At 48.6% G+C, this 27,786-nt stretch overlaps 2 protein-coding genes across 13 annotated transcripts in view; both read left to right on the forward strand.

The window, feature by feature from the left end:
* The first annotated feature begins 486 nt into the window (after positions 1-486).
* On the forward strand, positions 487-24,496 carry BATF (basic leucine zipper ATF-like transcription factor). 10 transcript variants are annotated; one of them, XR_015288133.1, is made up of 10 exons: positions 488-865; positions 1,216-1,322; positions 2,084-2,159; positions 2,368-2,672; positions 6,089-6,263; positions 7,911-8,104; positions 10,996-11,347; positions 13,152-13,256; positions 15,670-15,989; positions 16,333-24,496. XR_015288133.1 is itself a non-coding variant. In XM_086893457.1 (8 exons), the coding sequence occupies exons 6-8, from the start codon at positions 11,282-11,284 to the stop codon at positions 15,874-15,876; spliced, it is 378 nt and encodes a 125-aa protein (XP_086749583.1). In that variant the 5' UTR covers positions 488-865; positions 1,216-1,322; positions 2,084-2,159; positions 2,368-2,672; positions 6,089-6,263; positions 10,996-11,281; the 3' UTR covers positions 15,877-16,318. The 10 variants fall into 10 exon arrangements, 1 of the variants encoding a protein (XP_086749583.1); XR_015288132.1 differs by lacking the exon at positions 2,368-2,672 and having other exon boundaries at positions 487-865; XR_015288138.1 differs by lacking the exon at positions 7,911-8,104 and having other exon boundaries at positions 6,115-6,263.
* Positions 24,497-25,769: 1,273 nt separating this feature from the next.
* Positions 25,770-27,786, forward strand: part of FLVCR2 (FLVCR choline and putative heme transporter 2) — a 32,403-nt gene continuing 30,386 nt past the window's right edge. For 2 of the 3 annotated variants that reach the window (XM_023927804.2, XM_086893440.1), the window contains exon 1: positions 25,864-26,506. In XM_023927804.2, coding sequence (XP_023783572.2) covers positions 25,994-26,506 — 513 coding nt within the window. In that variant the 5' untranslated portion in view covers positions 25,864-25,993. Of the gene's footprint in view, positions 26,507-27,786 lie in introns of all 3 variants that reach the window. The other variant, XM_023927805.2, reaches the window with a different exon arrangement.

Raw genomic sequence — 27,786 nt, forward strand, 5'->3', positions numbered from 1 at the left:
ATCACCTGGCTCCCCATGGCTTTCCACACTTTTTGCTTATTTGTGCTCAGCAGTTGCTGGTGATTGAAGGAGGGGGGCAAGAGGGTGGGAGGTGGGCACAAACAAAGGGAATGGGTCCATGTGCATCCCATGCTCACATGGAGGCATCATGCTCCTTCTGGGCTCAGGAAATTGCTTTGTGGACAGAGCTGGGTGGGTCAGTTATCCCCAGTTCAGGGCATGAGTCTCCCCACACCATGCAGCTGGTGGGGTTGCCAGGTCATCTCCCAGGTGGGTGATGGAGGCAGGCAGGGCAGCTGCTGTCAGAGGTGTAGCCAGGCCCATAGGCAGGGAGCTTGCCATCAGCAGCTCTGTCACCAACACTTTCCATATGAAGGAAAGATCCTTCCCTGCAGCCAAGAGTTCTTGTTGCTCAGGGCCACCGGGAAGGGGTGGCACCTATGACATCATGGCTGGAGTTTGCCTTTTCTCTGCATCTGAATCCCCAGGAGCAGAAGCCTTGGGAGCACCTGTCAGCTCAGGCTGACTCCTCCACTGCAACCAAGTTGTAGTTCCAGGCACAGCCTGTGCCTGTGATGCTTCTCCAAGCCTCAGTGAGCTTGTGACAGCCTCGGTGGTTCTGCCTGCATGCAGCTGGGTCTCCTGCCCAGCACAGACATTTCAGCTCCTCACCACACACTTGGGGAGAAGATGGTGAAGGAGCTGGTGCTGAGGCTGGCAGGGAGACACAGAGCAGCTCACAAAGGCTGGAACCAGGCTTTGCAGCCCACACATCAGCCGGGGCTGAGTTTGGGCTGAAGATGCAGTGTGTGACTGTGGGATGAGAGAGCTTAATGATGCTGAGCCTTTGGTTTTGTCTGTCAGGGTGAGCAAGAAATTATTCCAAATTATCTAAAGTGATGGGCTAATTTGGTGGTGAAAAACCCTCCTTGAGATGCCTTGCTGCAGAGCTAAAGTGGGTTTTCTTTGATCTGGCTTTTTAAAGTGGAGTGACCAACTCAAGTAGACCTCAGCCCAGAGACACATTTGGTGGAGCAGGCAGCAGTATGACTGCCTGTGCTGATAATTTCTTTTTGAGCAAAGTCTACCCAGGGGGTAGGGAGTGAGCCCAGTTGTACTAGGATGGCTTTAATGCTGATTAAGAACATCTGCCAAGGGGTTTATTGAACTTCAGTCACTTCCAAGAAGGAAGGAACGACTTTCCTCTCTCTCCAGTCCTGTGTCCTGCAGTGCTTGTGCAGAGCATAAGTGGGGTGCCATGGGGACTGGAGAAAGGTTAGGCCCTATGGAGAAGGAAAAGCTTTTGCTGCTCAAGGCAGGAGGTGAGTCACTATGGGTAAGACTGACAGCCCTGCATCCCTGTCTAATTAAGGGACTCTGCTAGACAAAAAAGTCCGTTGTTAGCAAGGTGATGGACTTTTCCAGCCCTGGCTCCCAGCATTGCGACCTGGAGCTTCTAGGAAATACCAGCATGAAGCTACTTCCAGAAGCCCACATGGGTTTCAGCAAAAGCAGAGTTTGGGTCTGTTTGACAAGAGGGTTTCACTGCAGCCTGTCACATCTCAGATGAAGCTTCAGGAACAGGATCGTTTGCCAGTAACCACCACCTTGTGCTGATGTTATCTAGTTTCTGCAGAATGAACCTGCTGAGTTGTCATCTGTGACACTGTCAGGGGAAGTCCTGACTCCTGACACTGCAGTTCCTGCCTCTGCTTTGCCATGGCCCCAATTCCAGCAGCATCATCTGGGCTGATTGGATTTGCTGGATACCTGCTTGTGCTGAAATGTCATGGGGTTGTCAGAAAGAACTGGGCAGCAACGCTGTGCTGCAGGCCTGCAGGCTCACAAATCCAGTGGAGCCACTAGCAGGCTAACATGTAGTTTCTGCATGAAGATAAAATGGCTACTGGCAGCTCATCTCAAGGTGGTACTGAACTCTTGGTGACCAGACAAGCTGCAAGAGAGGGTTTGCTCTAGAACTAATGTGTGGGTATTGGCAAGTGCATCTCGGTACGTGGGCTACTGAATTCTGACAGAGGCAAACTCCGTGGGTGCCAAGCAGAGGCATTGCTGCATTTTGCAGGTGTTTGCCAAGTGTTCCCTTTTCTTCTGTGCAGACCTTCCCTGGAGTCAGTGACCTCTCTAGCTCCAGACAGCAGGTAATGGATGAGTTGCTAAGGTGCTGGTGCGTGCTGGCACTGCTGTATGACTGGACAGAATGATGGCACGCCATGCAGCCAGTGTAACAAGCTGGCAAAGCCAAACTCACTGGTCCAAACAAACCCCGTCAGCTGCATGTGCAAAGTGTTCTTTGTGTCTGCAAAGTGGATGCAGGCACCTGTTCTGCTCTCTGTTGAATACCTGCAGGTTGATGGATCACATGCACAAGTTTTAGGAGCAAGGCAAGCAGCCAATGTACCCCGTGTGACATGGAGCCTCATTCAGGCAGGACTTTGGAGCAGCACATTTCTTCATCTGACAGCAACCATCTGCTGTGGCTGCAAGGTCCCACACTGCTTGGCAGCTGAGTTTGCAGGCTGGGGTAGCAGCACCTCTGCATTTCTCCCAGCCATGCTCTGAGTGTGCCTAAGTGCCAGCTGGCACCTGGGTGGTTTAGATGTGAGTGCCAAAGCGTTCAAGGCTGTGCTCCAAATTCCAGATAGAACTACCTGGTAGGTGCCTCTCAGTGTGCAGCAGTGGGGAAAGGAGGAAGACTGCATGAGGAATGGGATAAAGAAGAGTAGATTCATCCTTTATAACTGTAATGCCATGGTAGATAGGGGGAAGCTTCCCTGGGATGCTGTGTTTGCTTCTGTCTTCCCTGCTGTGAAATCAGTAGACATCCAAAGATGGGTGCTGACCTAAATTAGGGCTGCAGGAAAATTTCCCTATGTAGGGACTAAAAGTCCCACTAGTTTAGAGTGGAAACTAGCGAAATGCCGCGTGATAGAGATGTGCAGAGCAATTCCTGGCTTAGAGATAAGTCTGTTCCTCTGCTCACCCCCTCACAAGATGTTCAAAGAAATGGAAAGACAACTCATTTCACACTGATAAACTGACACACTTCTCACAGAGCCAGCAAATTGGTTTGTGCAGGTGGACAAGATGCCCTGCTGGCCAGCAGTTTCAGATGGCTCACAAAGGATCAGGTATTGATATGAAAAACAAGGATACTCAAAAGTGAAGTAAAAAAGTTTGGCTTAAATAAGATAAAAGATGGCATGATTCTTGGACACCTACTTTGGGGTTCAGGTAAAGAACGGTGGCAAGCAATTTCTATTTTCCTGTCCCTTCTTTGAAACCAATTTTGGCATTATTAGTAACACTAGGAGGACCAAGTCTTCAAGTCAGGGCCTTGTACCATCACTGCTGACATGGCTTAGGTTGTTGGCAGCCACATACAAAGCTGTAGGAAAAGTAGCCATGTCCCAGGAGGCTGATTACACAGCACCTCTCTCTTGCCAGTGTACCAAAATGCAAGGATGGAAAGCACAGGATTGATGATCATCTGAAACTGCTCCCTCTCCCTCCCTCCATCTGCTGTTCTAAGCCCCCTGGGGAAACTTGTGGGACTTTGCAAGCCCTCTGAAATAAGAGTGAGTCCTCCCTTGGAGTTTGGGTGTTTGACCGTGGGCCTCCTTCCTTGTGTTTCTCTCAAAAAGACATAGAAGAGCCCTGGCTGGGGGCTCTGGGGTATGGACCAGGTTTGGGCCAGGGGCTCAGCCCTACTGCTGCCTCCCTCAGCAGCCTGATTTGGGACTCTGGATTGTCTTCCAGAGAACTGGCAGCAGGTGAGAGCTGTGTGTGCCAGGGTGTGACAGCACGTGCCAGTGCACTGTCCAGGCTGATGGGGCTTACACCCATTTGTGTGTTTTGGTAACTCTGCAGTGTGCTTCTGCCATTCAGTGCTACTTGCACCAGCACCAAGTGTGCCTGCACAGCTCCCCTGTCCCCTCCTTCACAGCCACTCTGCCCCACGCTGCCTGTCCTCCTCCATGCTGCCTCAAACTGGGCTCCAGCACTGCTTGTACAAGCATCACACAAGCCTGGGCACAAGCTCACTGCATATGAGCCTGTCAGCGCAGCTGCTTGTGCTGAACACCTCCTCCAATCATGCTGCGTGAGCTGAAGGATTTAGGAAGCTCTTGTTCCTGCCAAATGGGGTGGAGAGAAGGGAAAACTGGTGTACACACCCCCGTAATCCAAAAGTGAAGCAGATCCCATTGGGGTGAAAGTACAATACTAGCATGAGTGTTGTTCACAGCCATCTCCTGCCGAGGTGGGTGTCGCAGAGTCTATCTGCAAGAACACGTCCTAAATAAGCTGTACTCAATCCTTGTGAGTCTTGAACATGTTTTGTGGTGATGGGTGCTGTTGAAGGATATTTTCCTCTAAATGGAATCATGAAGCAGCAACGTAATACACTCAAGAGTCATGTATTAATTTTAGAGACACCATCCACCCCCATGCCATGGATCATGGAGTCAACCAAAGTCCTGTGAACATCAAATCCTCCATCAGGCATTTTTCGTCCCCTGGGAGCACAACTTGTGCTGCTCTGTTGTTGTGGTTGGATTCACTGCAGCAGTGGTTGAGTTCTGCTGCCACCATGGCCAGGCTGAACAGCCATGTGTGCCTCTCCTGCTCTTATATTGCCTGGAAATGGACACTCTGGGAAGCACAAAGGAAGCTGGGGCCATGGCCCCCTGCCATCACCAGTAAATCTACCCCTGGGTGGATCAGCCCTTCTGGTTAAACGGGTCACTGCCCTTCCTCTTTGGGCCTTCCCCATCATCACCGAACGAGACTGCCACCGAGATGAGTCAAACCGTCAGACAACATCTGCATCCTCCGCACACCACGTCCATGCGCTTGGATAGTTCAACTGGTGGGCTCAGCCCATGCAGCGGAAGCAAAGAAACCCTGGTTGACTCAGGGGCGTCTAGTAGCTGAACCTTTTCAGTGTCCCAAGCACAGCTGGGTGATCTGGTTCATTTTTGACCGATCCCAGAAGGTAGACAAGGCCTGTGAGGACAGCGGTGAGAGAAAGTTTGGCCTTGAATGGATGTACTCTACCAGGGTTTGAGATCTGCTGACCTGTAGACTCTTGTAAGTGTACATCTGAGTATTTTCTCATGAGTTGCTAAGTCCTTGCTGGGGACAAATTAGAGGTTGCTCAACTAAATACACAACCAGTTGATCTGCACAGCCCAGGAGAAGGAGAATGTGGTTCAACCCTTCAAAATAGCCTGCGAACTCCAATAATCGGTGTCTTGAGACTGAAATTCATGTATGTGCAGGTCTGACCCTGCCAACCTCCTGTAAACTCTTCAGCTCTAGCCAGGCTTGCTCTTCCTCTCCAGGTGGATCCCATCTACCTGGAGCTCAGTGTCCATATCTGGAAAGCTAGCACATTTGGCATTTTCTTTCTACAGTTTCCTTCTTTTAAAATACGGGCAGAAAAAAAAAAAAAAAAAGCATTACTAATGACATTCAAAAAAACCCACATAAAAGTGGCAAAGCCAATTACTGAAGACCTAGAAATTTCCAGAAATGGGTTTGCCCTCGCAGTCTAGCTTCAGCTGTCATGTGCATATGATCACTTCCTGCATTTTACCCTGGATTGGAACCTCTTTAGCACCCAGACTGGACCTTGGCTGAAGGGAGCAATAAGCTGGGCAGCTAGACTTTCTAATTTCTTAGCAGGGCTGGGAAACTCCTATCAAGTCAGTGAAGCAAGAGACTGCAGAAAGCAAGGTGGTTCTCCTGGGTAGACAGCTGATGCCTCCCTGGAGAGCTGGGTCTGTGTCTACCCCTGTCTTGAAGTTACTCTGTGAATTGGTGAGCCACATAAGCAAGAGCTTTCACAGGAGCAGCCGCACCTTCCTCATTTCCCAAGCTGCTTTACAGAAGTGCTAAAGATCTGCAGATGCAGTCACAGACATCAGGATCTGGGGTTTGACTAAACAAAGTGCTATATAGTGCCAGAAACATAAAAAAATTTAGATCCTAGTTGGTTCAAAATGTGTATCCAAAATGAATGAGTACTTATGACCTAAATCTCTTTTATTTTGCACCTGTTAAATAGGCATAACTCCATCCTCTCATCCCTAGCTCCGGACCTGAAAAGGTGGCTGAGAAAACAGCTTCATTAATAACCCTGAAGCACTCACTCAGTGCTGAAGTGACGAGCGTTAGAAAGAGTCTGTGAAGAAATGGAAAAGCAGAATGTTGGAGCACACTGATTTGAAGACAAGATGAAGGTAACACGGCCCTCTCAGGGAATAAACCCTAGTGGATCATGCAGCCACAGATCACAGCATGTTACATAACATGAGGGCATAAATGCAGTGTGCTTTAGGGATTGAATTATGGGATTTCCATAATTTTGAGTGCTTGATTTACAGCCATTGTCATTTATCAGATATTCTGGGTGTAAAGTACCTGTTTCCTGTACATTGGCTGTTTGCACCTGTTAAGGACTGAAAGTGTTGGTGTTTGCTCTGTGCCAAGTGAGATGATTTTCATGGGACTATGCTTCAGTTCTCCTGGCACAACTTCACTCTCACACTCAGCTCAGTCAAAATGAAATAGCCCTGGTGACAGAGACTGGGGAAGCTGCACATGTTGCAGACAGGACAACAGAGCGGGACATGGCAGAAGCATCTGGTAGAGAGCAGGGACTTTGTTCAACACAACCATTCACTTAACATCTCTTCTCAGCACTGATTTCTATGCAAAAGTCTTCAAACTCATGTGAGGAATTATAAACAAGTTGTTGCAATTGTCCAAATACTGTAAGAAATTATTTGCATAAAATACTACGTGTGAAGCAGAAACAACCTCGGTGGTTTACAGGAGGCTGAAGTTGGTAACTGCTCTAGGCTGGATTTTTAAATAGCACTATGCACTCAATGGCTGTGCAAACGAGGTGAATGAGGTGGATGGGGTGAGATGCCATTTTGAATGTTGCTTTCATAAGCCTGCTGCAGGCAAGAGCTCTGGAGCAGCAGGTTTACATGGAAACTCCAGCACACACCTGTGCTGAGGAAGCTGGTTGCATAGGTGGGACATGACTGAAAAATACCCTATGTGCTCTCTTGGTTCTGAGGAACCCATCCTCAAAAAAAAGTACCTTTTTTTTTCTTTTTTTTTTCATTTTTTTTAATTTTTTCCTTATTTAAACCCTGGGAACATAACTCATAATCCATCCCACAGAGGCAGGATTAAACCTGGACTTCTTTTAAGAGAGGTTTCTTCCCAGTATATTCTTCCCAATTTAAATTTATTTATATTCTTCCCAATATAAAATATTATATATTTTATTATAAAGGGGCTTGAATAACTTTCCTGAATTGCCCATCTCAAGGTCTCCTAACCTCATCTTGCTTCAAATGTCAGACCTCCACCTTTCCTGCTGCAGTTGGAGTCTGTTGCTTTTTACCCTGCCTTGGCTGCACAGAAACCAGCTGACCACCTTTTCCATTACAACATATGAAAGACTGTTCCTTCCACACCACCCACTTCCCACCCCCAAGACTTCTCTTTTCTAGGCTAAATGGGCCCAACTTCTTCACTCCTTTCTCTTATAGCAATATTTCTGTGTGTTTATCCTTTGTATTGTTTTCTTCCAGACTACTTCTTGGGCTGGGACTGTGAATGGGTCCTGCACAGGCAGCACAAGGCAGTCATCTCCTCTGCCTTGCCCCAGAACCCCAAGTCAATACCTGACCCCTTTACTGCTGGCCAAGTTTCAGTTTTCAGTGCTGTGCAACCCCTGGATTTTTCCCTGCTATTGTGCTGCCCCATTGGTTATTCCCCAGATCTCCTACCTACAGCTTGCTTTGTTTTACATTTGCATTTCTTCTTGCTGAACTGCATTTTGCTGTTCTCAAACTGTTTCTCTGCAGTCGAGATCACACTAAGCCCAGACTCCAGAGTTTCTGCAGCCACTCTGTCCTTGGAGAACAAGACTCTCTTCAGTATTGCCTACTGTAATTTACAAGGGACAAGTACAGGACTGGTTGGTCCTGTCCTTCCCCTAAAAACCTCTGGAACCATCCTTTCTCCATCAAGCTGCTGGTATGGCAGTAGCCTAACACTGGTGAGTTTTTCTGGTGCCAGTGCCAGTGATTTCATAGTTCCTGTGACTAAGATCAGAGAAAACTAAATGATCCCAGAGAGAAAGTCAGAGAATGTTATTCACAGTGTAAATTTAGTCACCTAAGTCAAACACAGAGATTAGGAGACTGGCTCCTGAAACTCCCCCTCACAGAGCTGGGGGGCCTGGGCAGGGGCAGTAGGAAATCAGCTCCCCATGTTGTGCCTGCAGCAGGTGCTCACATCAGCTCCCACAGAGCTGTGATCAGATGCTGGTAGAACCATACTGGTGGTTTCTGCTGCTCTGGGTTGGGGGATCACATCTCTGACCAGAGAAATGGCTGGGGCTCTCACTGCCTATGAGGAGACAACATGGGTCCAACCCAGCCTGGAGAACCATTGTGAAGGCTCTGCCCATTTTCCCACCAGGGGTCACTTGTCTCACTTACAGATGCTTATTTACTCTTAAGTGGCAGAAATTCATTAACATTGTGGCCAGTTTAAGGGAAAAGAGTGTGTTTGGACAAGGGAGGAAAGGGATACTCTCTTAGTCCTGCTCAGAAAGATCAAGTGTCCAAATCCTCTCCCATGCTATTGCTCTCTCCTAAGGTATCTTCATCAGCCGTTAATAAAAGCCCAGCTCTGGGCAAACCAAGGTGCACTTAAAACCTTCCTCCTGTGGATCAAAGAATAGCCTTTGCCATAGCCACGTTCTGGACAGTTTTGCACTGACAGTCCAGCTCCTGCCAGGACATTCAGCTTCCCCCATCACCTTCCCAACTGCCTCCCAGGCGCTGGCCCTACTAGGAACAAAAGGAAGGAGTTCAGCTAATTTGTCCAATAATGGAACAAGGATATTTTTTTCTCTGAGATAGGAGCTCCCTCCATGCAGCAGCCTGCACAGCAGGACAGGCCAGGCGGTTTCTGAGACCTGCTCAGCAGCAGGAGTGTGGTTTCCTCGGGAGAGTGGGAATCCAGCAGTGTGCTTCCTGGAAAGGAAGTGCCGCACAGGGTTGCAGAGTTCAGAGGAAGTGTAGCGATGCAGTGAGCTAATGAATCCTTCAGGGGTTGTGCTGCCAGCCAGTGCCTTGGGAGGCCTGAACTCAACACCTCACCGATGCCTTTGGCTACTCCGTTCCTGGAGGCAGCTGCACCAGAAGAGCCCTGTGTGCTACAGGGGGGCTGCACTCCCAGGAAATTGTGTCCCTCAGCGTGGGTTGTGCCAAGCACACCCCTGCAGCCATGTTAAAATGAGTGGTGGATCCTAGAATTTCCATATAGCACACCGGGGGGAAAAATACACTCAGTGCTGTGAAATGTTCGGATAAAAGGGCTAAGAGTAGAACACCAGTGCCACAGGATGTTTCTAAAGAGGGAAATGGGTCAAAATGGACTAGTTTCACTACTGGAGCTAAGTCAGGAGATTTCCCTGAGCCACCCAGCCTGCAGTCAGACCCACACAGTTCTTGGTTTTGGCCATGTTTGCTCCTGTGTTGGCTCCATGAATGGCAAGGATGGGAAGAAATGCTAGCAGTGCCCATGCAAGTCTGCACTGTGTTCCAAGCATGTGCTTCTCTGCAAGTGTGTTTTCTGTGCTGCAATACAGAAATTCTTTCTAATACTCTTTCCCAAATAATGACTGCATCTCAAGTGCCTTTACCTACGTCCTGCTGCTGGGACTTGCTAGCTGTTCCTGCCTGAGGCAGGAGAAACTCAACCAAAAGACCCACAGGCAACAAAAACCACGAAGTTGGGAACTGGGAATTGGTGTTTTCCACAGGAGTACGTTACTGTGGATGGGTTCATGCCTGTTTCTAGATCTGCTCCTTATTGCACATGCAAGAACTTAGCAGCTCTAAAGTTTTGTGCTCCTGTCAGTAAATGGAGAGCCTGTTGGCATGTGGCCCTGGCTCACCCTGTTGGATCTGGTGACATGAGCAGATCAGGAAGCAAATGGTCCCTACTTTGGCACTTCCTGCTCCTGCATTGTCATCTCCAGAACCACTAGCACGGGGTACTCCGAGGGTACCCCTGAAGCACTGGTGCCCTCCTAGGGGCTGATTGTACATCTTTAGTCTTCTGAGGCTCCTACTAAGGACAGAAGTATTCCCAGAGAGCACAGACTGGGGGACAAAGAAGGGGATCCAAAGCAGCTTCCGCTTGCTGCTGTCTGCATGGGCTGATCCATAGACTGTTATATTTACAGCACTTGGTCTTCCAGGGCTGATATTTCCTTATGGGCCAGTGCTGACATACTAATGAATGTTTTAAAGTGCTAAATCGCTTTGCTTTATTGGAAACACTAGTCCTACCCAACCCAGCCAAATGTTCTATGATCCTGAGCCTTTCTTCTTAATTGGGACTGGTGCTACATCATGCCCAAGTGAACACTGCACAAGCAGCATTTATGTGGCACCTGCTGAGGGTAGCTGTCCCCTCCCCAGGACCCGCGTCAGTGGTGTCGGGGGTGGCAGGAGGGGGTGGGTGGCTTGTGGGGAGATGTGTGGCTGCTTGGGAATTTCCTCAGCTGCATTGGAGTGACTGAGGCTGCTTGGGGCTGGACTGACTTCCTGCCTACATAGAGCTGGCATGGGACACAGTGGCCCTGGAATTTCTGGGGCTCCCAGTGTCACCTCCTCCGCACTGCCCTCCTTTGAGGGTCCAAGTTTCACAGCCAGAGCTGGGGGTTTTCTTCCTTTCCATCTCTGCTGTTTGTCTCAGAGGAAACCCATAGTGCTGTTTTTCAACTGCCTGAAGGTGTTTTTCGGGGGTTTTTCAGGCTATTTTGAAGCTCATTTTTCCCAGATGTACTTTTTTCTTCTTCTTCTTCTTCTTTTTTTTTTAATTGGTTTTTAAAAAATTTTTCTTCTGTAACTTTTCTTCTTTGCCTTAAAGTTTCCGGCCACGTGACTTTCAGCTTACATCCCTGAGGTTCTGAGAAACCACAGGAGGCTGAGACCTAAAGGGAAGGTGCAGAGGCTCTGAGAGGAGAGGCAGCGAAAGTGTCGGAGTGCTGGGCAGGAGGACAGAGTGCTTCTGGGACGGGTGAGAGCAGGGAGCCAAGGGCCACATCAGAGGTGACAGAAGAGGACAGAGAAGAGGCAAAGAAGCAAGACTGAAAGCAGGCACACCAAGAGCACAAAGGAAGCTGAAGAGAACCTGGGAGCCAGGAACAGCAGCCATGCCCCATAGCTCTGACAGCAGTGATTCCAGCAGCTTCAGCCAGTCTCCCCCTCCCAGTAAGCAGGTAAAGCAGGGGCCCTTCCCCAGCACTCCCCAGGGTGGGCCATGGGTGGGCAGGAAGTAGGGTGGCACCCACTGTCCGTATTTTCACAGTGCAATATGGCAGAGCTTTCTAAGAATGGCTGTGGGGAGAAGGATGCAGGGCCTGGCAGAAGCTCCAGCCACTGAGCTGGGTATGGGCAGAGAGAGATAACCTGGTTACCTGGGGTTATACCAGGGGAGCTGGGGGCCCAGGACCCCCAGGCATGGTGGATCCTGTGATACATGCCAGGCAGGCAGGAAGCTTTGGCGTGACTTGGTGCTCTGGTGAGGAGCCTGAGCAGGCACCTCCTGGCCATGGACCAGGGTGGGTCAGGGTCAACCTGCCTGCTTCCTGCTTCTGTGGACAGCACTCGGGACCCAGAAAAGCCCTGCTACTTTGGATCTGCTATTTAAAATTTTCAGCCTCAGCAGTTTTTCATGTCAGTGATGCTTCACAGAGGGATTTTGTTTTGTTGCATGGCATACCTTAATGGTAGGTCTTTTGTGGGCAGATACAGACATAAGTCTGAGGTATTCTCACTGTCTTTACTGGCTAAATTTTACTTTATCTGTCATTTGCCATTTCTCTAGGGCTGGCAGCAAGAGCAAGTGCCTGAGACTTTTCTCAGAAATCTTGGGGTTCATCAAGGCAGATGATTTTTGGCTTCCAAAGAAGGATGGGAATGAATCCTGGCTTTCATCCTAGTAAAGACAGGGATAAAGTACAAGGTTTTCCAAAAGATAGGGACTGGCCTTGATGCAGGATATGGGACCTGCTATATCTGAGACGTTTTCAGGGTATTGAAGGCAAGGATAAAACGGTTAAGTTCAAAGAAAAATATCTTGGTTGGGGGGAGGGGGGAGAGGATGTGGACAGATAAATGGGCTGGGAAGATAACTTTTGTGGCTGAGTTTTGTAGTCTTGTGGAGAAGTGGTGGTGTGAATGTTAAAGAGTCCACAAGAAGGGCAGTGCCATATGAAAACAGAAGATGAAAGTCTGTGTGACAGTTTCAACTGTCATAAGGCAGCAGAAGGACCAGATCTCAGCAGAGAATGGCTGATGCATGAAGCTCATGATCTGAAGCCTGGAGATCTCTGTTCTCCAGGAACAAGGGGCTGCCCAAGGGGCTTGGGAGTGCTGCAGTCAGCACTGCAGGCATCATTAACAGGGGACTCCAGAAAAGAGCAAGGCCAGAGATCAGAGAGGTGGAGCAAATAAGATCTGTGTTAAAAACAAAAGCTATGAGTCTGTCTAGTTAAACAAACAGGGGCCAAATTGTGTTGTGAGGGTCTGTAACAAATAAAGCCTGAGGCAGAAGGATGATAGAGAACGGAGGGACCTACAGGGGTGAAAAGAGGAAAACACAGGCTGAATATCTGGAAAAAAATGGTGTATCCAAGGATCTGGAATGTCGGCAGTGTCATTACCCTGCAGAGAGACAGGAAAGGAAAAGGTGTCCTGTACAAGAATTCAAATTGTCTTTTTTCCAGAAGGAGGTCTTTTATTCTGGTCCATCAAACTATATCCCAGGCCAGTGTGTTGGTGAAGGGAGAGTGGTCATTTCCCAGATGTGCTGGGATCCCCAAAGATGTCAGATGTGCCCTTCCTGGCAACAGGGCTACTAAAAGCATCACACATCCCCTGGCCTACAGCTTTATACTGGTGTGGAGGGTGTGTCCTGTGCTTCAATGATGTTATCCGCTGTGTCCCTTTTCCAACTACTGCCCTGCAGGAGAAGAGTGAGGGAGAGAATTAGCCAGTCATTTCCATGCCTTGTTTCCCTAGGACTCTTCTGATGACATGAGGAAAGTCCAAAGGAGGGAGAAGAATCGCATTGCTGCCCAGAAGAGCCGCCTGAGGCAGACCCAGAAAGCAGACACACTGCACTTGGTAAGCACTTTCATCCTTTCTCAGCCCTGGTGCTGAGGACTCACAGAAGACTACAACGTGCTTTTGCCCTGGGACTGGGGGCAGAGATGCTCAGTGGACATAAGACAGGAGAGGTAAGGCCAGGGCAGGACGTAGGAGTCAGCGCTTGCAGTGAGAGCACACAGCCCAGCATGACTGCCACAGAAGCTAGTTTTGCAGCTAGTTTTGAATCCATCTTTATCTCTTGGTCATTCATTACCTATTTCCTTTCCCAACCTCTTCTGGTTGAGCTCTTTGAAAGCACAGTCTCACCTGGGCTGGCTCTCCCCAGGTTTGAGATTCATGCCACCACTTATGCAGAGGTGCAACAGCATACGAAGATACTTTTCTGTGGCACTGTGGGCACCCCCAACAGCTCTTTCTGGTGTGAAGAATTAGATATTTGCCTTTGAGGAGGTATGGTCACTTCTGGCTATGTTTGTTTCAGCAGGTGTATGCCAGCAGTGCTGGAGCATAAGGGCTGGGATGCTCTGCATTTTGCACATTGATAAGTGCAGTCTCATGTATTTTCGGCCACTGGTAGGAAGGATGAAGAACATGCAGCCTGCAGTGGCCAGAAACCATCTTTATCCCTATTCTTGGCTTGGCTGTCCTTTGAAAAGTGGTAGTTGAGCTCATGTTTGAAAACACATCCTATGATTTAGCATTCTCCATATTCCTATTATTGGAAATAATTCTTGAGAATACGGTTCTGAAGCTTTCTCCTTACATAGTGCCCTTAGCCCATGGTTGGAGCTAGGTTTAAGACAGAGATTTCACTCTTTTCTCGGTAGCTGATGAACCTTCTAGAGCTGACATGGCTCTAGGCTGATTGCATTACATCAGCCAGCAGCAATGGCTCTGGGCAACTGTATCTGAGAGAGGTGAGAAAGTACGCTTTCCTTGGGGTCAGTGCTCTCTCCACGGTCATCCTAGAGGTATGTATGGACTCTGAGCTTCCCCCCAGGAAAATCCTGCCTAGCTGTGCACCAAGCAGAACTGGGCAGCTTTTCTTAGAGCAGATAACAAACTTTGCTTATGAGATTACTCCTGCTCAGCTAGCATTGATAGCACACTGTTCCCATTAGAATGGGGCAGTGGTGCTAAGTCCAGTTTGGATGCTGACAGGCAGATGAAAAAAATGCAGGGAGGCAAATAGATGATGGCTGGTAAATTTCTGCTAGTTTTTTTTCAATTCCAGTGGACAGCGAACTCATGCTGTGCCTGGGTTCATTCCCTGAGCACTCTTTGCCTTTGGTCAATTCTTCCTCAGGGACTTTGTTTTTCTGATATGGTTCTTCATGGAAAACCATGGCTTGTTTTGAGCCATGGTGGTATGAAAGGAGCCACCAGCTCCATCTGCCCCAGGGTTTTCTACCTTGTGTTTTGAGGGGAATGAGTCATGGGAAAGCTGGGACTCCTGGCCTCTGGGTGATTCCCATCAGTTCCTGAGTTCAACAAGAGTCATGACTTCCAAACCATGGTCATGCCTGAGAGATGCTGTTTGCTGTGTGAGCTCCTGCTGTGACAGCAGCTGTAATTGTTAGATGCTTGTCAACCTGTGCACAGAGTGGTTACCACCAGGAATCAGAGTGGCAGAAGAGGGGCGAGCAGAAGGTTGGCTTTGCCAAGGTGGTGGTGCAGCTTTCCAGAGCCTCCAGGTGCTAGGTCTTGCTTTAGCTCTCTCAGCTGAGTTCCCAATCCTCTGGTCCTGTCCAGGCTGCTGGCTCCATCGTCAGTTGATGCCTGCAATGCTTCAGGCTGGAGCTGGCTGCACTTTAGCAGAAGCAGAGGTAGCAAAGGCTTTGATGCTCTCAGCAGTTGAGACAAGGCTGAGTGTCATTATTGACCCCTTTGTTGTTATTCTCATTAATACCGGTATTAATTCAGTTCTTCTGAGGCCTTAGTTTCTCTTTTCTTCTGACTCAAGAATCTCTCCTTCCTCGCCATCGTGCTGCTGCTTTCCTCGGCTGCTAGCAGGAAGCAGTGAGTCTCTTCTTTCCAGGGCCATGACAGGTTTCCTGTGGCAGGTGGTTTTCTGGTTAAAGACGGCGGTTATTCAGCGTGCTCTCCCCTGGGGGCTGGGCTGCCCGGGAAGGCCGGAGATGCGTGTGCATGAGAGGGAGCGAGAAAGCCTGGGCGGGAGCAAGCCACAGTCAGTTCTCGTAAGCAGGGCCGGGGAGCGTGGCTGGGGCTGCCGGCATCGCACCCACACCCAGCCTGGCCAGCTGGCGGACGAGGGTTTGCCCAGGCATGGATCTGTGATGAATTTACCAGAAACATATCATTCTGGAAATTCTGTGGGGCAGAGAGGTGAAGGACCACAGCCCCCATGTCCCTACCTCATCCCTGTGGGTCCCGTGCTGAGGAAGCCCCTATGGTTTTGTCTCCTCAGGAGAGTGAGGACTTGGAGAGACAGAATGCTGCCCTGCGCCGGGAGATCAAGCAGCTGACAGAGGAAATGAAACACTTCACCTCGATGCTGAGCTCCCATGAACCGCTCTGCTCCATCCTGACATCCCCTCCACCACCTCCAGAAGTGATTTATGCTACACACTCTTTTCACCAGCCCCATATTAGCTCCCCACGCTTCCAGCACTGAGCCAGCCAGCAGGACAGCAGCGTGCCAGCTCCACTGATGACAAGAAGTAACTTTGTGGGGCTTGCTTTTCCATCCATGGGAAGGAATTGGACAGATGGACACTCCTTCTTAAAGTATGTATTCTGAGTGATTTTCCTAAGACTTTCTCCCTGTGCAGAAATGGCAGAGCCACCATGAGGCATATTTGGACAGTTTCCAGCTTGGATTCTGGGAGGAAGAGGCAGTCACAAAAGGGCACCAACCCCCTTCTCTGGTCCTTGCTTGGAAGACTCACAGGAGTGTGCAGCACTGGCAGCCTCCATAAGAGCAGCTGGCTGTGGCACGCAACAGCCAGACCTCCAGGAAGAGGAAAGGGAGCAGGGGTGGAGGGGAAGGTTGGGGGCCACAGAGTGTCAGGGCAAAACTGGTTTATTTTTGTAAAATAAAGATTGAAAATGCTTAACTCTTTGTTTCCAGAATAGGATTTGAGTCACTCCTAAGGCCTGGCATGATACAGTGAAGACACAGGCAAGCAGGAGGGGAGAACTTGGAGCCCAGAAAACAGCCCTGCATGCACAGGAGTCTAATCCAGGGCCAGCAACTAGAGCCCCACATCTGGAAGGATGCACGTAGGCTGGGCAGGCTGAGGAGCAATGGTTTGTGGGGTGATGAGGTCCCTGGGGAGGATGAGTCCCTCCTTGCTGCAGGGCTGGACCTGGCTAATGAGTATGACATGCCATGTAGTATCACAGGTCTCTTTCCTGCTGACCCTCTCAGCTCCCTGCTACTGGTGGCTATGCCACCGCATGCTCCCCTTGCATGTGGAGCCTTCAGTTTGACCAGCAGATCAGCTGGGAAGGGGCATCATGGAGGCATGGAGGGAGCTGGTGGTGTTTTCCTGAAGTGCCCAGGACAAGCAGGACTCTTGCTCCAAGGTACCTTGCTAAGGCATGTAGCTGCAGCCTACATTCTTTCCCCTTCCTCCCCTATCAGTCACAGCTCCACAAAAGGCTGCTGTACTACCTCATGCTTTGAAACAGACGAAACTTGAAAGGTCAGAGAGGAGTAGATTAGTACTTCTGCGTCTGATTTATTGGAAACACAAGCGAACCCAAACAGGCAGTCTCTTACCCTACACCAGCCAGCAGCCCACTAATCAGCCCCACTCTACATGCAAGGCTGAAGCCCACCTGCCAACAGTTCTGTTGCTAACAGTGGCTCAGAACTGCTGCCATCTTCAAGGAGCATCAGCTGCAATCTTTCCAGCATCGAGTACCGCAAGCAGTGCTGCTGATGTAGGCTTTTAAATGAGGGAAATAGACCAAATTTGTAGATATCCTTCTTGCAGGCACAGAGAAGCAGCCTATTTCCAGTTGGGTTTTGGCCCATCATCATAGCCCTCAAGAGCAATTGGGTAAAGCCTATAATGTGCCTTGCTGTGCACGTTTTCTCTCTCTGGTTTTCACTAGCAAGATGATAACCAAATACTGCCATGTCTCAGCAAGCTGTCCTCAGGATAGGTGCAGGCAGCACTGTGATTTCTCCTGCCACGGTCTTTTCAGAGGTTTGTAAGCCTCCTGCCTCCAGTTTCTGTGCCAGCAAGGGAAGCACTGTGGTCAGAGGTGCCTAGTTCAGCACACTGGCCTGAGTGTCACCACCCTACGAAAGCAGTGCTGAGGCAATGGGTGATTGCACTGGCCCTCCCTTGTCTGTGTGGCTCTGGGATGAGGGATGAGCACATTTAGGGAAGGACAGTGGTTATTCCAGCCAGGGAGCTGGGTTTCTGCATATATGACATGCAGAATACATCTACAGGAGCGATTTCAGTGTGTCTTACACCACCCGTCTCTGCTAGATCTCACACCAGTAGCCTTCGCTCTAACCATTGGCTCAAAAACAGAGCTGCTGATTCCTTGCACAGGCCATGCTTTGAGCCAGTCAGGCTACACAGGTTTTTCCCAAGGTGCTTTTCTTTGAAATTTGTCCCTTTAAGCCTGAGAGAGACAACTGACTCCAGTTCTAGATGAGCTTGTCTTTACAGGCTCTGCTTCTGCTCCTTCTGGTGGATTTTCTCTCAGATTTTTCACTTTCACTGGTCCTTAGGGTTCTGATGTTCCCGTGCTTCCTGGTTTACAGTCAGAGAAAAAAACTACTGCTACCTTGCTTGTGGTTTGCTGTGGAGGGCACTGCAGGCTCATGCTCTTCACTGCTGGATGAGACAGAGTCCCATCAAAGCTTGCGGTGTTTGCTACAGCGAGAGATTTCCACCCTTGCTGCGACCTTTGTATTTTGTCATGGCTATAAAATGCTAAGTTTGGTTGTAGCTGCAGATGGAGAAGGTCCTACCATGATGTATATGTCACCTGTGTCCACACACATATGGAGACAATATTTTTGCTGCAAAGCTGTGGAAGCCTAGATCCTTCAGGCTGGGTGGGGTTCTGTGTAATGCCCGCAGAATTGCTAGATCCAGTCACTGGTAACGTCTCAGACATATTACTGCAACTCAGAACGAAAATAAGCAGCAAGTGGTGAGACTGGGAGATGGATTTGCAACAACATCCTCTCCAAAACCTAAGCAATATTCTTGGCATCATCAATCAATGTGCCCTCCCTCTGCACGGCTGACTGTGAGCTGGAAGGCCTCCTACCAGTATTGCGCTCAGCCATCCTGGCCAAACCGAGCTATTCCGGTGTTTGGTGGTCCCAGGAGACACATCTTCCATTCTGACTTGGCTTTGCCCCCATCTTGCCTTCAAAAACCTTATCACAGAACATGATCTGCGCACAGTTCAAGCCGGCTTTGGGTTATGACCTCTGCTTTCTTCTGTAATTGTGAGGTATCTGGGAGGCAGTCTCTTTTTGTTATAAAGAGTAGTTCTCCTGGGAGAACGTCCTTATCACCCAAGCAGCAAAGGACGACATATCCTTTCTGCCCTTTCAAACAGCATAAGGAAAATAAACTTTCCTTAAGGCTATTTGCAGAGCTGCACAAAGTTCCAGCTGTGTAATGAGATTCCTTCACTTCTGTACTGGTGCTGACTCTTGCTTTGTTTTCCCGGGCTCCCGGCCTCTCCTCAAGACTCCTCACATAACTTCTTTTGATTTCTAAGTAGCCAAGTGCCCGTGCTCTGGTGTGGCCCTTGCTGTTGTCCGCAAATGAACTGCAAATGAGCCTGAACGAGGAGCAAGGTGCAGGGAGGTGGCCAGGGCAATCATTGCCGATTGCCTTCCATTGTGCTGATTGCTTTCCATTGCCTGCTCCTCCCAGCAACGCAATTCCTGTAATTTTCATTTCCTTGGCACCTGGCATTTCTCAAGTGTCGTGTGTGTTATGTGGCCATGTCCAGCCTTCAGGAGCACTGAGCTGCTGGCTACTCCAAGGGAAGGGGATGCTTCTGGGCACACAGCTGGATAAACCGGGTGATGTCCCGGCCTGTGGAAGCCTGTCCCTGCCCCAGTAGGATGTCAGCGCCTTTCTGCTGCGCTACAGTTCCTCACTGAAAACCTCACTCAAACAAGGGCTCACAGGAGGCTGAGAGACTTTTCCAGACGGGGAAGGCCAGACAGGAGAGAGCCAGCGCTGTTCCGCAAGCAGAGCTTGCTGAACACTGTGTGTGTGCTGGCCTCTGCTGGGCAAAGGCTGAGCGCTCCCAGCCGGCACCTGCTCTCCTCTTGGCAGAGCCACTTTGGCAAGGGACAGCTGAAGCAGCTCTGTTGCACATTTTGCTGTGGGTACAAAGTATTTATGCACTTGTTTCACCAATCCCATCTCAGAATTCACTTCTGTTAGAGCTGCCAGCCTGCACCAGCAAGAGGATAACCTCCTTCGTGCTGAACCAAAGCAGCAGCCCACAAAAGAGACCCTCTCTCTGCTTCCTGCAATGATCAAAGTGTACAAAGCAGCACTAGTCATACAAAAATGCTGTCTGGATGCTAATACTTCAACACACAGAGATCAAAGAAGATCAGGAATCACTGCTAAGAGACAAAGTATTTTTATAAATCATAAGCTGTCAGGAAGAGAAAAAACAAAGCATGGCATGAAATGGTTAAGACCTTCTCTGAGTGAAAGCCCTGTGCTCACTTTGTGTTCTGCCGTGTTTTTGCCACCTTATTGATTGTTGATCTGGAAGAGATTTGAACAGTGAGGCAGTTATATGTATCCATGAAGTTTTTTTAGGTTACTCAAAAGCCCTACCCAACTAAATGTTAGGGAACATATATTTACTGCTTGCCAGGGCAGGGTTACAATCAGTGTGTTAGGGTTTAATGAGATTATAAATTTTATTGCAGCTGAGGTTGCAGACACCAGCCCCTGAGAGTTATCCTGCCTCAGACACATCCAGGCAGTGACAACACACCTTCCCCCCAACTCTTGTACCAGTTCTGTGCTTTTTACTAAGACACTATCAACTTTCCTCCTGCCACAACAGTGGTGGTTTGGTGCCGTGGTCCTCAGAACTTTGTTCAGGTCTGTTTTTTTTTGCTGCAGTGTGAGTGGGAGAAAGAAGAGGGACATGCCTGAGTTCGGCAGTGAAGCTATACACATTTCCAGAACTCTTTTATTTTTAATTAATGTCAGCTGCAAGCAATAGAAGATTAAAATCTTTTTCTCATGTCATTGCCATGAACTGGTATGACTCACTGAGATGGAGGCTGGAGGATGCTGAGTAAGAAGGGCTTATATACTTCAAGCTTTGGTATTTGGGGTTAATCTGTGACCCTGATCTGGACTGGGCATGGAAATCTAGACTATGGCTGAGTTTTGAGGCTAACTTGATCTTTTTTCACTTCTTTTTTCTGAGCTGAACAAAGAGATCTGCATATCTCATGTGCATGCCTGGTGCACAGCAGAGGAGTGAGGTGGGTTTGCTCCAGTAACAAAGCTTATGCACAAATTTCCTCACAGCTGCCTACATCTCCACAGCTTTTCACAAGCAGAGGTTGAGAGCTGGGCTTAGATACTCAAGTAGCACAGCAGGCTAATCACAGTTACACAGTTTTTGGACTAGAGCCGGTTCTCATCCGGCCTGATCAGAGAATGGGGCAGAGCAAGTTGATACGTTTGCAGAAGGCCACGCAGAGGTAGCATAATCACCTTGTGTCTGGAGGGGTGTGCACTAACCAGAATCCAGCATCTCTGAGGCACTTTGTGTACAAGTGCTCTTCCATCCTGTGCACTACTTTTGCATCTTTTTCTTACTGCAAGGAGGCAGCTGTGAATATCAGCACTTCAGCCGTGCCCTCCCATCTACTCTTCACAGTTCAGACTTACATCATTCGTCCACACAAACATCACATCTCAACTGGACAGGGTTAAATTAAAGCCATTGCTCTGTTAAAGCTAGGCTTTGAACAGGGAGATTGGATTTGCAAAGAAGTTGTAAGTACAAACTGCTCTTGCAGCCCAGGCTGGAAGGTGTCAAACTGGAAAATAATCCTGCCCCTAGCAGGGCCACAGAAATCACCGTAACTTTGTGCCCCTGTAAAATAGACACAGATGATGAATCCTCTCTGAAGCCCCCAGAGAGTGAGAGCTACACATGAAATACGCTGAAGGGGAGCAAAACATTATTTCCCTTCCCTGAGTTGTACTTTTGAAAGGCCTAAAGTTTTGGACAGTACAGATTTGGTGCTCAAAGTTAGCCCCTGCACAACTTTGCTGGTTCTGAGGTCTGCAGTCTTCTCTAGATGCGATTTTAGACTGTGCAACTAAGCCATTGTGTTTTGTGTAGAGGAAGGTAATTTTTGCAAAGTCTGGAGTGCTGCAGAGGTTGCCTGCTGCACTATTATGAATGGAGCTCACCACCACTGTTCACACACCCAGATCTTCACACTAAAAATATAACAGGAAAGATTCTTTGGGGTTTACGGTATCAAAATAATTGTGTATCTAAATGACAGCAATAAACGAATCCACTGCCTTTATGAACTGTATTCTGGGGTGGCTCTTGGGATGCAGAAAGCTCTGGGTGCCAGCAGAGGGCTTGCAGGGTTCCCTGCAACATCGGTAACACCACTGGCTTTGTCCAGAGCAGCAGCCCTGCCAGCCCATGCTTCACAGACTCCAGCTGAGCACTGCATCCAGGTGTGACCCCGAAATGAGTGGCTCTGCCAGCTATTCGAGTCTTGTCATTTGGTCTTCTGACCTCTGAAGAACTTCACTAAAGCAGGTTAGGTGCTGAACCAAAAAAAACCCCTTCTCCCCCCACTAACAAAGATCTTGTAACCTTTACTGCAAAGTCTTTTGTGAAAAGTTGTGTGGGATATCTGCTGACAGTTCTAGACCTAAATGCTATCAGTCAAAAGGTGATACAGCCACTTAAGAGGTAAGCTAGTTAGGCTTTGTAAGTGCAATGATCAAATTTAGAGGCACAAATAACAAGGCTGAGAGTTTGAAAGCAAGGGACATCCTGTGATCCTTTGAGGTTAAATACTTCCCATTTAAAGGGAACCTAATGAACTGCGTGGATTTAAGCGCCGCTAGATCCTCGAGTATCTACTTTTCCTTAGCGGTTTTCTTCTTTTTTCACCTACTCCTTGGATCTCTGAACCAGCGTGGAGAGAAAAGACACCAAGAAATTATACTTTCCACAATAATTTTCTACAATACCTTTTGTACACCCCCCACGCATTCATATTCCTCACGCATTCATATTGCCTTGCTTGTCATTGAGGACTGTTGCCGTCTGGATTATCAGTGCTGTCACCATCCCTAGCATTTATATTTATTGGGTGGACTCTGAGAATACCAAGCTTGTTGCAAGGCTTCACATAACATAACGGAACTGTATGTACTAATTGGTCATAAAGGCAGCATATATTCCAAGACTGTCAGTGTTGGATTTCTTGAGATCAGTAGGGAAGAAGATCACAGAGGTTAGGCTCTACTAGATGCTACATAGGTGATGGCCTATACTGTTACACTTAATTTGGGTCCTGCTTCTTCCTCTGATTTAGTGCATTCCAATCTTCACAGATACTTTTGGCTCTAGGATCCTATAAGCTTTTTAGCACTTCTGTTAATCTCCATGTAAAGGAGATTTCCCTCTAGCTTTAAAATCCACTTCAAGGGGTTGTCCTGAAATATAAATAATTTTTCATGGCTAAGAAATTTTTATATAAATATGCTGTGATGAGGGAAATCCAAAAGCAGCTGCTCTGTTGCTTCAAGAAGGGAAAGAGGCATGTGAGTAGAAACAGATGCAGCAATAGAGGAGGAAATGCAAAGCGCAGGGGTTTTATTTTAGTATTTTATAATTAGAAATTGGCAAATTATATAAAGGGGTGATTGAATAGTTCACAGAGTTAGTAACAAAACAGCTTTGAAATCCAAGGACAGGAGTTCAAGGAAGTGTAGGCCTATAGGTATGAAAAACACTTGTCTGACTTGGCTTTGAGGAGCCAGTGTTGCTTCCCTGCCTGGCTTTGTTCACTTGCCAGGCTGCAGTCATCAGAGGCTGGGCACTGCCTTAATGCATCTGATTTTAGCTGTTATTTTCAGCAGAGTCTGTGTTTTAGTCATTCTTGACTTACCATTTGACTTTCTGACGGAACTATGACATTGGAGCAAATGGCTCCTTGCTTGGCAGGCTCTGACTTGGTACAGATCTTATGTTGATGCTGAGTAAACCTGATGATTTTTGAGAGGAATTTAGGAGCTGAAGGTGGGACAAAAACAAAACTCAGGATGACAGACTGTTTTTGACCCCAGTTTGGAGTAGAGCTGCCAGGAGGCAAAGGTGTGTCTCTGTCATCTCCCATATAGCTAAAGATTTGTCTATTGTGTGTGTATTCTTTTCTTAGTCATGTATTAAGAAATTTAACTGTTCTCTGTGTCATCATGATGTGTGACAGTATCTCCTCAACTCCTAATTTGTTTTCTTTATACTTTTTCTGCTTGTTCTTTTTCTGAAAACCACATTCAGTCACTGATCTTCCTCTTTGTTGCCCAGAGACCTTATGACAGCAGACTGCCATACAGTACCTAATTCCGTTATCCTGCATTTATCTGAGTTTACAAATTAAAGATGCCATGGACTGTGATAATAGTTTCAGTTACAGATAGCTAAAGCTACAGTCCTAAAGTAATTTCAACCTTAATACAACACGTAGGTGACATATTTAACTTAGGCTTGACTAATTCAATAATGTCTTAACCAAATGCAAATTTTGTTCCTTACACTGCTAAAGGGATAATAAATGATGGTCCTCTGAACAAACCGTGATTGCCATCCTAAAAATTGCCTGTACATTTATTTTCTTGACTTTGCTTCTCAGCTGCTCTTTAATCAATGATAGTGATTACCTCTGTGTAACTTTGATTTCTGTATAATAATGTGGATATATATAAAGGATTATAAATACATTTTCAAATCTTACCAATCTAGAAGTTAACCTTCTGTACTGACTGTTTTATTGTTAGAGTTCTCAGACTAAGCAGTTGTTGAACCATGATAAGTCTTCCTGCTCCATTCCACCTCTGCCTATCTGCACCACCAGCACTCATTGCATTCCTGATAACATTTGGATTACAAATCTGTTACAAAAAATTCCTCTGTTCTTTCTGTTGTCTCAGAGCAGAGCTTCGAGTTAACTTTGGTTGCCTAATTTAATAATAAATGGAACTGAAAACCTCTTTTCTGGCTTTTGCTTCTGAATTTGCTTTTCTTATTTATTATGTAAAAGGACTACATTATGACTATGTTGTACCATTGTGAGAAGCATCTCAGGTGAGGCTGGAGGTTCATTGGCAAAGCTGTGGGCTGAGGAAGGAGAGAGTAGGAGGGTTTGCAGCTCTGCCCTGTGAAACTTTCAGCAGAGTCCATAGGGAAGATTACACTGGCTCTGCTCGTCTTCAACTCTGCTTCTGGCCACTGCTGGGAGTAGGAAACCCAAGCAGGTGACAAGAAACAAGCTCTGTGAGGATACACAGCAAGAACCACTTAAACTGACATTTGCACTCCTTGGAATAATTTGCAAAGCTTTTTTGGTTTTGGGGTTTTGTTGGTTTCATGGTAAATAAAAACATGAAGGCATCAAAGCTGTTTGTCTGTTTTTGCTCCTGACAGTACGTAGATAACTCAAGAGGACAGCAGCAGTAACCTCTGACAGTGTCCCACCAATTATGTAAAAAGGCTACATTATGATGCAGCTATCAAGTAAATACAAGCCCGAGAAACTTCACCTTTTCATACTCTGTATTCTTTTGTTTTAAGAATACAACATCCAAAAGACACCTCCCATTTTTCCAAATGAATTTTGACCTGTGCGTTAAATGCTGGACGAGAGCTAAACACCACCAGCAAACTTGCATCCTTGTGCTGAGGAATGTTTATGCAATTCAGGTAATATGATGCTAATTAAATGAACTGTAGATCATAAATGATCTCCAGGCAAGCATCTGCCAGTGGTGTGTTGCTCAAGTAATGGGAAAACAAGCGCTGACTCATTAACTGCGAATTCCCCATGAGAATGGAAACAAACACCGCTTTTGGCTCTTTTACTTCAGCGACGCTGAGATGATTTCATTTTGATTTCACTGGATATTTTCACTCTCTAGTGTGCCACGTTGTGAAAAAAAAACCACCATCAGAGGCTAGCCCAAACGAAACCCAAACCGGTTCCTCCTCCGGGACTCCACCCTGGCATCTCTGGCGGCGTTGGACATTGCCCGCTCGCTCACAGCCTCCCCCAGGTCACACTTCTGTTCAGCCCACGTACCGTTCATCACCGCCAGCCGAAGCCTCTCCTGCCCCCGGCCCTCCTAAGGCCGGGGGAGCCTCTCGGCGGGGCCGGGCAGTGGAGGGGGGCGGCCGTGGCGAAGGGGTCGCGGCCCCTCTGCTGCGGGGCGGGTTCTGCACCCGCAGGACCCGGGCCAGGGCTGCCGCCCCACAAGCTCCCCGGCGGTGTGAGGGCCTGCCGTGGCCCCCGGGGCAGCCCGAGCCCTCCCCGGTCTCGCGGCGGGGCCGGGCGGGGAGGCCGGGCCGGGCCGGGCCAGGGGCACCTCCCCGCGCGGCGGCCGCCAGTGAGCCCGGCCGGGGCCGGGCGGGGCGTGTGGGCAGGTGGTGCCGGCGGGGAGCCGTGTCGAGCCGTGCCGTGTCGAGCCGTGCCGTGCGCGGCCCACGGTGCCGGCATGGTGTTGCAGGAGCCCGTCGGGGCACCGAGTCTGTCGACTGCAGCGGGGGGGGCCGGTGATGCCGTCGCCGAGGTACGGCTGTCCCGGCTTCGCTGGGCCGTGCTGCTGCTCTTCAGCAGCTACTCCCTGTGCAACGCCTTCCAGTGGATCCAGTACGGCAGCATCAGCAACGTCTTCGTGAACTTCTACGACGTGAGCACCTTCGCCATCGACTGGCTTTCCATGAGCTACATGCTCGTCTATATCCCCCTGCTCTTCCCTGTCGCCTGGTTGCTGGACAAGAGGGGCCTGCGCATCATCGCCCTGGCTGGCTCGGCCCTCAATGCCATGGGTGCCTGGGTGAAGCTGGGCAGCCTGAAGCCGCACCTCTTCCCCGTCACTGTCCTGGGACAGGTCATCTGTGGCCTGGCCCAGGTCTTCATCCTGGGTATGCCCTCACGCATCGCCTCGGTCTGGTTTGGCTCCCACGAGGTCTCCACCGCCTGCTCCATTGCGGTCTTTGGGAACCAGGTAATGGGGCAGCTGCACCCTGGCTGGCCACGCGTGTGGGGTGGGCTGGCAGCTGCCTGGCCGGAGAACCGGAGTGCTAAGGCAGCAAAGCAGGGAGGGGTAAGAGATGCACATGGCCTGAAGGGCAGCCGCAGGGATAACATGAACTTACATGAAATTCCCTCTGGAAAATGCAGCTGGTATCTGGAAGGATGCCATTGGTGTTAGCACGAGGGCCGATGGTGGTGGCAGAGACGAGTGGAACCTCCATCTACAAAGTTTGGTGGGGGTTAGGTATGATTCTGGCTTTGAGAGGTTTTTGGCTCAGGCTCTTCTCCTGTGCCCTCCACTTCTCATGTGTGTGAATCTCCAGTCCAGGGCTGTGATGCAGTAGAACTATGAATCGCCTGGGGGGAAAGCACAGTGCTGAGAAACTGCTTCAGGCAGAGTGTCCTTCTAATCTTGTATCTGCAGTTGCATCTGGACTTGACACTGCAATATCCTCTTCTGTCTGCCAACCAGATGGGAAAAAGGAGGTTAGCTGTCTGCTGAAAACATTGTCATTGGGCCTTGGAGGAAAAGGACTTTAGCACTTTCATATCTCTTAACAGTAGGCACAGAGTTTCCACAAGCAGTTGCTTTGAAAAAAAGAAAAGTTCCATCAGGCTAGTGTGAGGTCAGCTCCCTGAGTGCTCTTGTATCAGTGCAGGTCCCGGAGGCCAGTGACCCACACTTGCTCAAGCTGTGACTGTCTTTTATTGTAGCCAGAGGAGAGAAAAATTTTTACACAGCTTTGAAAGGATAAGGGAAATATCTTCCTGACCCTTGCACCGGAACACCTGCTCATACCAGTTGAATGAAGTGAATAAGGCAATACTGAGGCAATGGGGTATAAGTAAAGTGAGCCTGACTCTGCAGCCCTGACACAAAGAAGGAGAAAGTGGACAGTAGGTGCTGGGCTGGACCTTCGCCCTTTGCTTTGAGATGCAATGTACTCCTCTGCATGTGAGTCTGCTCCACCCTGGACTATTCAGCCTGTCAGTGGCTGCCATCCTGATTTGAATGGTTTTCAGTTCAGGTAGCTTCTAATGCAGGCTGCTTCTTCCTGTGTTTCTGTATTTATTTAGATACTGCTGAGGCAAAATGAGTGAATGCTTGGAGATGTTATTTGAGGAATAGTAGTTTGCAGAGCACCACTAGGGAATTAAGGGGATCACTTTACATCTTTTGGAAAGAGAAAACATACTTATCTTTCCTTGAATGTATCTAAGCTTTCTTTTTTGCTATTATCATCCCTTCTA

Source organism: Cyanistes caeruleus, chromosome 6 (assembly GCF_971803275.1).
Source record: "Cyanistes caeruleus chromosome 6, bCyaCae1.hap1.1, whole genome shotgun sequence".
NCBI lineage: Eukaryota > Metazoa > Chordata > Aves > Passeriformes > Paridae > Cyanistes > Cyanistes caeruleus.